This window comes from Cygnus olor, chromosome 13 (assembly GCF_009769625.2).
Source record: "Cygnus olor isolate bCygOlo1 chromosome 13, bCygOlo1.pri.v2, whole genome shotgun sequence".
Lineage (NCBI taxonomy): Eukaryota > Metazoa > Chordata > Aves > Anseriformes > Anatidae > Cygnus > Cygnus olor.
This window is the reverse complement of record NC_049181.1, coordinates 13,913,742-13,926,350: the sequence shown is the minus strand read 5'-3', so window position 1 is coordinate 13,926,350 and position 12,609 is coordinate 13,913,742. Positions and strand designations below refer to the sequence as shown.

The following is a 12,609-nucleotide window of genomic DNA, read 5'->3' as shown; positions in this document are numbered from 1 at the left end:
TCCAGCGCTAAACAGGATTGGGTGCCCTAGAAGCTGATCTGCAAAAGATGCTTGTAATCAAATCATACAAAAGATATTTCATCCTGCAAAGGTATTTAACAGAGTAGTTGCGGAAGTTCTGCTCTGTTCTGATCTTTCAGGCTTTCAAAGAGCTACAGATGTTATTAATGCCTCTGGTAGATGGTACTGGGAAAATCCAGTTGGCTTGGCTTGCAACTTCACAAACTGTTTCTATCTTGGGCTCCGTGTGCACAAAGTTTACTTTAGATTGAAAAATAACATTGACAAATGACATGCCAGTTCCACATGATTTCAGCCAAACTGAAATTAAGGAGCCTTAAAGTGCTTTATAAAGTATAAGAATCAAAGAAAGCTTCTCTGCCATCGTGAAAAAAATGTACTACTTTGTAGAAGTGAAACCCAAGACAATCCAGAATTGTTTTTTCAATTGTTTTTTGTACCAAGGCATCTAAAAATTGACCTCACGGGGATAAGATAAGCAAAGAATAACAAAAAAAAAAGTTCTTGTTAGTGAAGGTGAACTAGGAAAAAGGTGGCTCCGCAGTGTTCTCTGTTAACTAGCTGACTGGATTTTCAGAGCATTTCCGAAGTCTCAAAACAGAGACTTTGAAACACTGAATATTAGTCAATCAGCTTATCAGTGTGCAAGCGACATGTGGAACTTGCCTGTCATCATTCAGCCCTTTAGAGACTCTGACTGTCTGGACTTTAGTCTGTTATTTGGTGGGTTATTTTCTCCTCCATCACACAGTTGTCTAAGGGTTTTACATTATTCTGGGACGTATATTTAAGAAACAGTTGTGTTTTCATAGTAATTAATATAATTTTTCAAGTATCTGAACGTATGCCTTTACCAGTGTTATATTTTTATAGCATCTGTGCACTTTTTGACCTGCCCTGTGGGATTATATTGCTATTCTGTGAAGTCTGATAGTACAACTGAGCATTAGTCTTTTTTTAAATGTCTGTATATTGCTCGAACCAAAAGAAACACTTCCTGATTGCTTTACAGAACGCTGTGATAAACTTATCATGATAAATGATTATAATGCTCTATGGCCTGTTTTTAGTATCTTTTGGGTTCTTGAATCCCACTTGCTTGCTAGGGGTCAGAGCAGAAACAGGGGTAACCCCTGTTTGAACTGGATGGTCTCAAGGTATTTACCATATTAGCAGTATGCTTTTCATTTTCTTTAACTTGGGAAAAGTCTTCAGACTCAAGTGCTTTCAGAAGTCAGAAGCGATCTCTTGTTTTATAGGTAGTCAGGCTGTTGAGTACATTTAATCTTCGCCATTTACCAACAGTTTCTGTACTTATTGGTACAGCTACCTGCATTTTCTAGTGAAGGAACTCTTTTTCTCCTTGGTTTGATCACATATAACCCACATATGGTCTGAATGCATTCTTTGCTGCAGAATTTTCTTGAAGGCAGCAGTGCTCTCACTCAGCTTGAGCAGGAATTGTGTACAAGTCAGGAACGTGAAACTGTGCAAACCTTATTTAATGTCGAGTGACTAGGGAGAAGAGCCAGTCACGTTATCTTGAGGTCCAAGTGAAAACATGAGTTTAATAACACATCTATCCTAATTGTGAATTGAAATGGAGTCGCATTTTCCTCATGAACCAACTAGATAAGCTGTTTACAACCAGGTATTTATCTGAATGTGTATTTTTTTTCTGGGCTTGAAATTCAAGTGTCCGCCTCTCCAGTCTGTTAGTGAGGTCTCTGGGTGAAAAGGTGGAAAAACAGGGGAAGGGAAGTAAGATAAGTGCCTTGCTACCTTTCTAGTCAGTGAAATGGCAAATTCAGTTCTTCAATATATTAGCCTTTCTTAATGCAGAATGGCCAGGGATGTTAATCTGTGGCCTGGTTTCTGATTTGTGCTCAAGTCTTCACTTCCAGTGATTTCATAAGAATTAGGTGTTGCAGCTGAGCACTGACCTAATTAACGGCTTTGAAGGAGGTGAGTTGCTCACCTTGCTGCAATTCAGAGCTACTTCCGTGGCAGGAGTTCCTCACCTCCTTAGAGCTTGCTGGTCTGCATTGCTGTGACTGTACTCGCAGGGGGCCTGGAAGGCACCCTTGTGCAGGATGGTTTGGAGATTAAATTGGTAATGAGGGACTAGGTAAGACTAGGGACAGCAAACCCACCTTTCCCATTTAGGGACATATCTACTTCAACATGCTGCAGCCTGGATAGCAACCAGGACCTGACCTGTCTTCTAATACCTTGATTCCTTTTTTTCTTGCCTCGGCCTAGTCAGCTTTTTGTTTTTCCAGAGCTGCTGGCTTGAGGCTTTTAAAGTCATTAACACTGAATGTTTGCTCCAAAAGCCTGGCTTCACAAAATGCTTTGACATTCCAGGCTTGAGTATCCTGGATCTCCTGGTAGGCTACTCACTAAAAGCTTCCTCTTGCAGCCTTTTTGCCATCCCCCTGGAAGTGTGTTCTGCTGTACTTACCAAAATCAATGTTAAAGGTGACTTTGCCATCGGTGCATTTCAAGAAGAGCAATTAAACTTGTGCCCAGGCAAAACCTAAAATATCGTTTCAGTAAATTATTAATCATACAGCCATTTGAGTACACTTAAACTTTGCTGTTTGCCAACAGAGTTTCTGCAGCCAGTTGGGTCCCGTCAATATGTTTGGCCTGACATTAGATGTGTAGATTAGGTACTGTAGGAGGGAGTACGCTCCTAGATAGTTTAGTTCTCGATTTATAACAAGTAGCTGTAACGCAGGTACTAATATTGCTGCATTCCTGGTCTGTTGATGGAGCTACATTTGCTATTGAAACTTTCAGGGGCCGCAAGGTTTTCTGAGACAAGTATGTGGCTACTTCCTTGTAGCTTGTGTCTGAAACATTGACAAGGGGAACATGATTCTAAAGTGGCTTACAGAAACTTACACTGGTATCTTCAAGAGAAGATCTTTATAAGCTTTGAAGAAAATTTTATCAGTTCTTTTTTTCTAATAGGTAAAATACATCTGAAAACCTGCTTGCATCCTTCACCTTAGGATTGTGTGCATATCTTTCTTGATAATTGCTATAGCTATTAACTGTGAAGCTTCTAAAAGGATGCATATTGATGCCATATGTTAGAAGCCCAAAACAACATAGTATACCAGTAAGTTTGGCTTCACCAAAGCTATGTGATAGGATCACAGCAGACCATATAAATTAACTTGTTTGCCACTAACTGCTTCAGCACAGGAAACTTTATGCAGTCTTGAATTACCAAGCTTTGCTGAGTTTTAGGTGTCATCAGTAGCTCATCACCAACTTGTTCCCTCTCTGCTTCTGCTAGCAGCCCTGCACCTTCATCCCAAAAAAGATTCTTGTAAAAGAAGTAAAATTTGTTTGGGGAAGTAATGCTGGAAAGTTAACAGCACAGTGTTCCTGCATGGAGCGGCTGAATCTGGAAGAGGAGTTTTGATCGGGGCAGCAGTGCCAGAGCTGCCTGATACACCTCCGTGTCCTGAGGCAATAAGAGCACTGGGAGGGAGAGGACAGTCAATTCTTGATGGTGGTGGAACAGCACCAACTTGTGACCTTTAAACAGAGATGTTGGCTCCTGTGCTAATTAAATGCTTTGCAGTGACAGCTGGACAGCAACAGTTGCCAGGCAAGCTGGGCTTCTGCTCCTGCTCGTCTCTGCTCGGGTGTCCTGACAGCACCAAGCAAATGGTGTGGAGGGGAATGCAATTCAGCTTTCTCCTCTGCTTTCATTAAAGCTGCCTCGTAAACCACCTGGGGCTAGTCACTTGATTTATTTCACAAGGTGGTGGAAGTAGGGGAAAAATAGCTGAGGGTTTTTTTTTTTGTTTGCGTTACTTTGAACCAAAACTGAGATAAAACTGCATTCTTCCACCTGAGAGGTGTGGTCGGTGCTAGGAGGCTACTGGCTCGTAAGCAGTTTGTGCTCTGTGAAAGTCGTGGCAGAGTAGTTCAGGGTATGCTGGTGGTAACTGAGCTGATGGACAAAGAGCCTCGCCTTTCATCGTGGTGTGAGTCTCTGCCAGGATGTCATAAAGCAAGTAGTTAAAATTATTGATTGTTGGACTTGGTGTTCAGTCTTCTGTTCCAAGTTAATTTGAAGGTTTCTATTTATTTTGGCTAGGTGTAATCTGATCAAGATGTTATCTCACATCTTCTAAAAGAAGAAACCTTTGAAATTCCTGTGCTTTATGAGAAGGTTAGGTAAAAACAAAACATATGCAAATGCTTCGGTGTGTCATCCAGAGTCAATAACCATATGAGTATGTCCTGAAGCTTGTTTCATGTTTTGTCTAAATAGCGTGTTCATGCTTACTTAGCTTGTTTTGATAACATCTAGGTTATAAAACCAAGGTGTCTAATGCAAGCAAGCACCAGTAATAGTAACCACCACTTATGAGAAGAATAACCATGTTTAATGAGGACTGCTTTCTGTTACAGCGACAACTGAAGGCTGAAGCTAAGAAGGCCATTGGACAGTTACAGCTGCGCACCCTGAAGCAAGGAGACAAGGTATAACTCGTCTGCCATCTCCTGAGCCTTCTGGCGCATGCTTTGCACAGAATGTAAAGCTTGGTCCTTCACACTGGAAAAAGGGTGCAGAAGCCTCTTGGAACCTGTAACTGTGTTGCAGGGGTGGTTCCTCTTTCAGACCAAGTCCTTTTCAGGGGTGCAAGACTTCCAAATCTGCACTTTCTTATAAATTTTTTTTTAGCTGCTTACTTGTATTCTTGTTGAGTTGAGAGTTCCTAATTTTGTGGCATGGATGCTTAAAGGTAAACTAGTACCTCTTCCCAGCTTCACTGGCTATTCTTGTGGTTAAAATTGGTGGTAGTAATTTCCAAACCTCTGCAGTAGTGCCTGAAATAACCCAGTGATGGTTTGCAGCTGTATTTCTAAACCATGGGATTAAACTTTGAATGCTTCTGTTCAAACATCAGCTTTACTATGAGTAATCCATTAAAATGTGTTTATATAAGATCATATATGGAAGCTATTTTAGATTACTTTAGCTAGACCCCTTTGTCCACAGTAAATCTGACTAGTTCAGAAGAAGCTTTCACAGTTGATTAATGCTGTAAATTCATTTTGCCACTTTAGGAAACTGGTCCTGATGGAGATAGCTGTGCTGTGTGCATTGAGCCATACAAGCCAAACGAAGTAGTGCGTATCCTGACATGCAAGTAAGTCATCTTCCAAACTGACCCTTAATCCAAAATAATGAAACGTGCCTCTACTCGGTATCCCTTCTGCTGTGTTAACAAAGCTGATCAAGCTCAAATCAAGCTGTTGCAGAGCATGAATTCTTGAATCTGTCGGTGTTCCAGATTACAGGAACTATGTAAATGCACACTTGTATGAACACAGGTTGTAGGGGCACGCTACCTTCCACTGTACAGCTTGGCTGAACGCATTGCTTCTCCAGAAGATTCTAGGGCTTTTTAAAGATTTCTTCCTCTGCTGATTGTATTGGGTTTATATGGCAAGGTTTTGGTAGTGGGGGGGCTGCAGTGGTGGCCTCTGTGAGAAGATGTCAGAAATTGCTGTTAGATAATGGCCACCTTTAGCCGGCTCCAAAGGAACCTGCTGTTGCCTGGAGCCAAGCCAATAAATGATGTTGTTTGCGCCTCTGTGAGAGCAGATTTAAGAAAGGGGAAAGAAAAACTACTGTATAACAGCAGCTGGGAGAGTGAGGGTTGAGAACGAGCCCTGCAGAGACGAAGGTTGGTCAGCATAGGAGGGCAGAAGTTCCCCTGCAGCCTGTGGAGAGGCCCCTGGTGGAGCAGGCTGTCCCCCTGCAGCCCATGGGTCCCACATGGAGCAGATCTCCACACTGCAGCCCATGGAGGAGCCCCCGGTGGAGCAGGTGGATGTGGCCTGGAGGAGGCTGTGGCCCATAGAGAACCCCCGCAGGAGCAGGCCCCAGGCCGGAGCTGCAGCCCGTGGAGAGGAGCCCACGCAGGAGCAGGGGGTCTGGGGGGAGCTGCTGCCTGTGGGGGACCCATGCTGGAGCAGTTTGCTCCTGATGGATGGACCATGTGGTACGGAGCCGTGTGGGAGCAGTTCTTGAAGAGCTGCTGCCTGTGGGCAGCCCACGCCAGATCAGTTCGGGAAGGACGGCATCCCGTGGGAGGGACCCCATGTGGAGCAGGGGCAGAGAGGGACTGTGAAGGAGCAGCAGAGACGAAGTGACATTGACTGACTGCAGCCTCCATTCCCCTGCACTGCTTGGAGGAGGACTACGTACAAGAGGGTGGATGGGGGGGGGGGGGGGTGTTAGTTTTTGAATTTCACACTGCTCTAGCTTGCTAGTAATAAGTAATAAATCTTATTAATCTTCCTACTCTGAGTCTGTTTTGCCCGTGACAATAACTGTTGAATGATCTCCCTGTCCTTATTTCAACCCTTGAGCCCTTTTCACCATATTTTCTCCCCCTTTCCCTTTTAAGAAAGGGAGTGAGAACGGTTATGGTGAAACTCAGCTGCCCAGCTGAGTAAACCACCACACTGGTGTATGAAAATAACTCTAAATTGCAGATAACTGGTGAAACTATGCACATTTCTTGTCACTCAATTTCCTGTTTCCTGAGAGGGTCATGGATATCAGTCTGGTAACCTAAACTTGTTAAACCATGCTAACTTGTATAGTTTAGAAGAAAACACTTCTTGATTCTTGCATGCCTCTTCTGAAATAAAGGCCAAAATAGAGCTATAGCAGTTTATTCTTCTAGAATTTTATATTATTGTATCTCATTGTGCTCCTGTGAAAGCCTGGTATACTACTGTTTTAATTTGATAGTTCCTAAGATAAATAATGAAGCCTTTTCAAGGTTTAAGGAAGTTTGTTCTGTGTGAGTTCTCTGTGTGCCTGCTGAATGGGACTGCTGCGGCAAAGCTTCTAAAATCAGAGTTAAAGTACACAGGTGAAATACTGTGTGAACTGCACAAATTTGATATGGGAAGAATGTGCTTTTACATGGGGAGGGTTATGAAAAAGCACTTAAAGTTCTGATATAGGAAAAATCCAGTTCTGAAGAATGGAAAAATCTGTGGCTGTTATGTTCTGAGCAGTGTTATTTGTCAAACGCTGTTAAATCTGAGCTGGAGTTATTACAGTGTTGCAAAAGCTCTCTGTTTACAAGTAGTAGGACTTCTCAGCTGGTTTGATATCAAGGGGCTGGGCTGGTAAGGTGTTATCAACAAACTTCCTTGATCTAATGCATCATAGTTTAGAATAAAACAAAACTGAATAAGCTTTCAGGAATGTCTCAATGGTTATTAGGTTGCCTTGTCACATTTGTGCTAGTGGGTAGTCCTGTATAGTAATGAATTAAGTGCCATAAGTACAGAGGCATTTAGAGAAGTCAGTTCTAAGTATCTAAAGCCTGTCATGTTAGTTCCCTATAAAGCCTCCTGATCTTGATATTAATTTGTAAAACAAAGCATGATTTACTGGATTAAGAGGAGAGTGACTTCTTTCAAATGTATTATTTATAGATGAATTTGTTATACTGTGTTTTGCTCTGAGGCTGCTTTTAAATATATTTGTTTCATTCCTCTTTGGCCCAAGTATGGCTGTAAATGAGACTAGCTTAAGATGACCATGTTTGCTTGATGATCTCTGCCAATATCAACCATATTAAACTCTCTATAAACTGATATTCACCGGAAGAATGTACTTGATGTTGGTGGTCAGCCACTGTGATGAGACCCTCCTTGTTAAAAGCATTTAACTGTATCTATAAATGAAACAAGCAAAACAAGCAATTGAATGCTCCTGTGAGTCACATCAGTGGTATCTGAGTATCTGGGGCGTATGTGTTTGCAGAAGGCATTCTTGTCTAGATAGTCAAACTGTAGGCATTTATAGCAGGAGAGGTACACCAGACCTAAGCACAAGTTCTCAAAATTGTCACGCATCAAGGAAGTTTTAGGCTGTACTACAGACATTACATTGGTACAGGTGGAAGGAAGTGATGTTTACGTAAGCTGAATTGGGGAATTTTGTATCATGCTTAGGTGTAGGCCACCGAACACCAAATGTGGTGAACTCTTCACTTCTCTCACAATAGAGACGTGATTAACATTGAGCAGTGCCTGTGTGCCTTGCTGTTTCTATTCAGGCAGAAGGAACGGGCAAATTACGAGATTTCAAGTAGTCTGTCTGAATCTGTGTCCCAATTCAGACTCATTGTGGAACTGAGTATCTTCATAGAAGCAAACATTTGCATCTGTAATGGCTGAACTATATTTAATTTATTGTGTATGCAGCCTGCCAAATATCCACTTGGAATACACAATGACTGTATAGGCAAAGTAAATGTGTGGGAGTGTAGTTTATGTTGAGGACATAACCTGGTGAGTTTTTTTCTATGCACTTTTAACAGAAGTGCTATTTAGTCATGCATCTGCATGACAAAAGTTGACCTTGAAGTTACTGTTGGTGTCAATATTTGCATTATTTAAAGTATCAGCTGGGAATCCATTGTACAGTGATTTAAAAAAAAAAAAAGACTGATGTAGCAGAGATAATACTGAATTTTAGCAAGCTGGGTGGAGAAACCAATAACCATAAAACAGCTATAGGTTGAGAGACTAACCAGCTAGCTGTAACTTTCAACTGCAACTTCTGGCAAAATAAGGTAATTCATTCTAGAATGAATGAACTTTCAGCGTTTGTAAACAAGTCTAGTTGCTGCTACATAAACATCTTTACTGATGTGAAACATAACTCGTTGGTTACCTTCTTCCACCAGCCATCTCTTCCACAAGAACTGTATTGACCCCTGGCTTCTAGAACACAGGACATGCCCAATGTGCAAGTGTGACATACTCAAAGTTCTGGGTGTTGAGGTAAGTCAGTCTTTCCTGGTGGTGGATGCCACTATCAATATTACGCTAGGATACATAAAGAATTGCTCATGTGTTCTGCCTCTGATCTGGGCAAATGCCAGAGGAAGATGCTGTTGCCAGTGCCTGACACTGCCTGGAGCAGCTAAAATGTACGTCAGAGTTTGCCTGGAGGATGAACACTTGCACTGAGTGAAAGAAAAATCTATTTTCCTAATGCTGGGCAATAAAAGGGAAGAGCTAGCTGAAGAATGGGGAAGCTGCATCTTAACTTCCCACTCTAAATAGGCAGTAGCTGGTTTTCACTTATGATGCTGAAGGTTGACAGCAGAGCTTTTTTATTTATTTGAAATCTTTTGAGTGAAAGTCAACAAGACTTCATTCCCTGCAGACACTTTTTCTGGAAAGATGTATGCTTCTTCAAAGCTGTAACTTAAGCATTTTCTCTTTTTTTTGCAAAGGTGGATGTAGAAGATGGGACAGAGTCTGTGCAAGCTACAGTATCCAGTGGGACATCAAATGTCACTTCAATTAACGAAGAGGATAGTCGTAGTGAAACTGCATCATCTGGATATGCTTCTGTACAAGGAGTAGATGAATCTGTTCTGGAGGAACATGCGCCATCAGAAAGTAAGTATATTGCTTCATCTGTTTTGCTGGATTGCATTGCCCTTCCATTGATTGTACTATGAATTAGAGTGTTTTTGCCTTTATAACAGAGCAGTGCTTTAAGACTTGTCTGCAGAACAAGGTGTTCATCTTCCCTGTTGTTCTAGCACTTGGCTCTGACACGTACTTTATTCAAATGAGGTACAATCTAAACTTGCATTAAAAACAGAAGCTTACGAAAAGAGTAGTTGAAAATCACAAGCTTAATATTTGCAGGCCAAAGGGAATTTCTGAAGATTTTCCTTCTCTCGTTGTCTCTTTGGAGATTACATTTTGGATGAGTGAGTGTTGCTTTGCCACCACATCTGTCCACTTTAAGTAATTAAATACTCAGAAAATCTTTAGGAAGTCTGTCCAGCTTTAGCATAAATGATGCAAAACCAGAAATGACATACTTCCTGTTGAAGTTCAGATTTTGCCAAGGCTGAGTCATCCTTGAACACTTTTCAGAGTGTTTTAATTGCAAAAGACGATTAGCATTTCCAAATGCTAATACTTTAGCATCTTTTATCATCTTTTTTGAACGAGAGCATACGTATTGAAAATGCCTTTTAATATTCAACTCTGCCAACAATCTCAGTGCTTCTGGTTTCTTCTTTTAATTGAAAGAGATTCCAGATACAGAAATTAGTTTAATTATCCTGGATGGTGGAATTGCCTTGGAAAGAGGAGTAAGTGTGGAGGCTTTCAGAGGTGAAAGGGATGTGGCTGAGTAGCTCTCCTGCTGAATGCCTAGCTGATATAATAGGAAAGTGTGGGATTTGCTGCCACCTGTAGGACATCATGCCCCAGCAAGTGAAGTGTATATGGAAGCGTCCCGTTTAGGCACCCTAGCTGAACAAAGGGCACTTCCTATAAGCTAAACATCAGAAGCTGAAATGGCATCCCTATAAGTAAATGAAGTGATGCTGGACTAGCTAGATGGCTCAGGCCCTCGTGTATTCTCACCTTCAGTGGCAAGGACAAATACTAATGTCAACCTAACAAAAATACTGTGTAGGGAGAAGGCCATCCTTTTGGAATTGCCATGTCTTCCACTGTTTATCCTGAACCAAGTATCTTGGAGTTACTCCTGATGCCTGTCTTTAGTAGCCCTAAAGTCACCTGAGAATTGTCTCCTTATTTTCTGTTTTTTTTTTTGTTGCTTCATGCTGCCTTCTGGCACTTGCGTGCATAACCTATGCTTGCTCAACACTAGTGAGAACTGAACTCCAAAGCCTAGAAAAGACGACTGTAGTGAGCTTGTGGAAATAAAGCAAGCGTGTCTTGCTTTAAGGTAGTAACGCTTGCCTGTAACGCTTTTTAACTTGTCTTTTCTTGTTTTTGTTCTGGATAGATGATAACACGCATCTTGTAAATAATGAATCCCAACCTTCAGCTGTGAATGTTCCACCCCTTGACAACCCAACTTTTGAGGGAGATGAAACGCAAGTTCATGAAGTCAAGTCCTAAGAATATGCCCAGCAACATGGTGTAAGCCTTCTGCAAGGAGCTGCCTACTGCAATCACGTATATACAGAACATTGTAAGAATCCAGTGGATGACTGTAGCAGCGATGTTGCCTTGGAAATGCTGAGATCAAATAGATTTAAATCATGATTATATGGTTTGCAATTCTTAAAACTGCATCTCCCATGTGGAATTTAGTTTTAGCACTCTTCAGATAAAGCTGTCTTAAATATAAAGAAAACGTCAGATTGTAACACTAAAACAAAAGTTCCATCTTCAGCAAAGCTTCTCTTCAGCATTTGAGTTCCTTTTATAAGGAGAACATTCTTTATGTAGTAGCTGTCTCTACTGGTAATTGTTTTGACTTGTTTTTTTTGTTGTTTATTGTTTTTAATTCAAGTGGATTCTCATTGTAAACAAATAGATTTTGATCTGGTCTAATTCTTATTTACCAGACACAGTTTTTCAGTTTAAAGCAACGCTGTATTTAATATTTCAGTGCACTAATTTGGTAGGAGAAAGTACAGAGTAACGTCTGTCAAACCGGATTTTTCCCACAGTGTCTTTGGTTATCTGGTGAAGAGAGTGACTCTTGACCTCTCCACTCCAATCCACCTACCACATATTTCCTAAAGGGAAAAAGAGGGCTTCAGGCTAACAGGCCAAATCTGACTTGCACAATACTGTAAAGGGAACAAATGCAGGAACTTTTCAAACCTGATGATATTAGTCTGAAAGATCCTATATGATTTTTGGAGTTATAACCATCTCTAGCAGCAGCAATATGCAAGAGTCCTGACTTTGTGGAAGTCTGGGATGGCTTCTGGAAGACTTGAACTAAAGATGAAAAGGTAGATCCTTTTCAAAGGATCTGCTGTGTCTTGTTCAGGCAACACCTAGGAAAGAACCCAGTCTCTGAAAAATGGTGGACTGTTGCTGTGCAGTGTCTTGCATGTGTGCTAAAGCTGATGTCCTGTAAATGTAACATGATTGGAAAAGTTTTCTGCCATCTGTGGGGAGTTGAAGGGGTCGGGGAGGAACACTGGATACTTCAATATTAAGTTTAGGGCCTTGCCCATCAAAGGTAACTGAGGACATCTTACAGATGCACTTTATTTTTTTATCTCTGTAACTATGGTTTGTTTCTAATGTTAGCAGAGCTTTGTCTTAAAGCCTGCAATAAGGTACTATTAAATCTGCAGGGGAAAAGCAATGCCTTTTCTTATCTATAGTATAATTAAAAATGTTGTAAATATTTCATGATTTGTATTGAATTTGAATATGAAAATGTAAATAAAACTATATTCTGATGACCTGTTTGACACTAAGTGGTGCTTACCAGCTCATGTGGAAGCAGATGCTATTCTCAGTTCTGCCCTATCTCACAACCCTGAAACTCGTTTGCTGTTGCGAGGCCAAAAAGCACCAGTGCTTGCTCAAAGTAATTGGAATAAGGAGTGCTAATTATGTGCTGGATGCTTCCATTACATGGATTAAAATTTTGCTGAGGGGCTTGAGCCCAGTAGCTGTACTCAATATACAAGAAAAACAAGCACCTTAGGACAGGCCCTCGAGGTTAGATAGCCAAGAGGTGGGTGTACTGGCAAGGTGGGGGTAACA

General features: G+C 41.3%; 1 protein-coding gene across 1 annotated transcript in view; it reads left to right on the top strand.

The window, feature by feature from the left end:
• Positions 1 to 12,302, top strand: part of RNF128 (ring finger protein 128) — a 41,163-nt gene extending 28,861 nt beyond the window's left edge. Inside the window, exons 3-7 of the mRNA XM_040572210.1 lie at positions 4,462 to 4,533; positions 5,122 to 5,204; positions 8,778 to 8,874; positions 9,333 to 9,501; positions 10,877 to 12,302. Of these exons, the coding sequence (XP_040428144.1) occupies positions 4,462 to 4,533; positions 5,122 to 5,204; positions 8,778 to 8,874; positions 9,333 to 9,501; positions 10,877 to 10,992 (537 nt within the window). The 3' untranslated portion in view covers positions 10,993 to 12,302. The remainder of the gene's footprint in view (positions 1 to 4,461; positions 4,534 to 5,121; positions 5,205 to 8,777; positions 8,875 to 9,332; positions 9,502 to 10,876) is intronic.
• Positions 12,303 to 12,609: the final 307 nt, after the last annotated feature.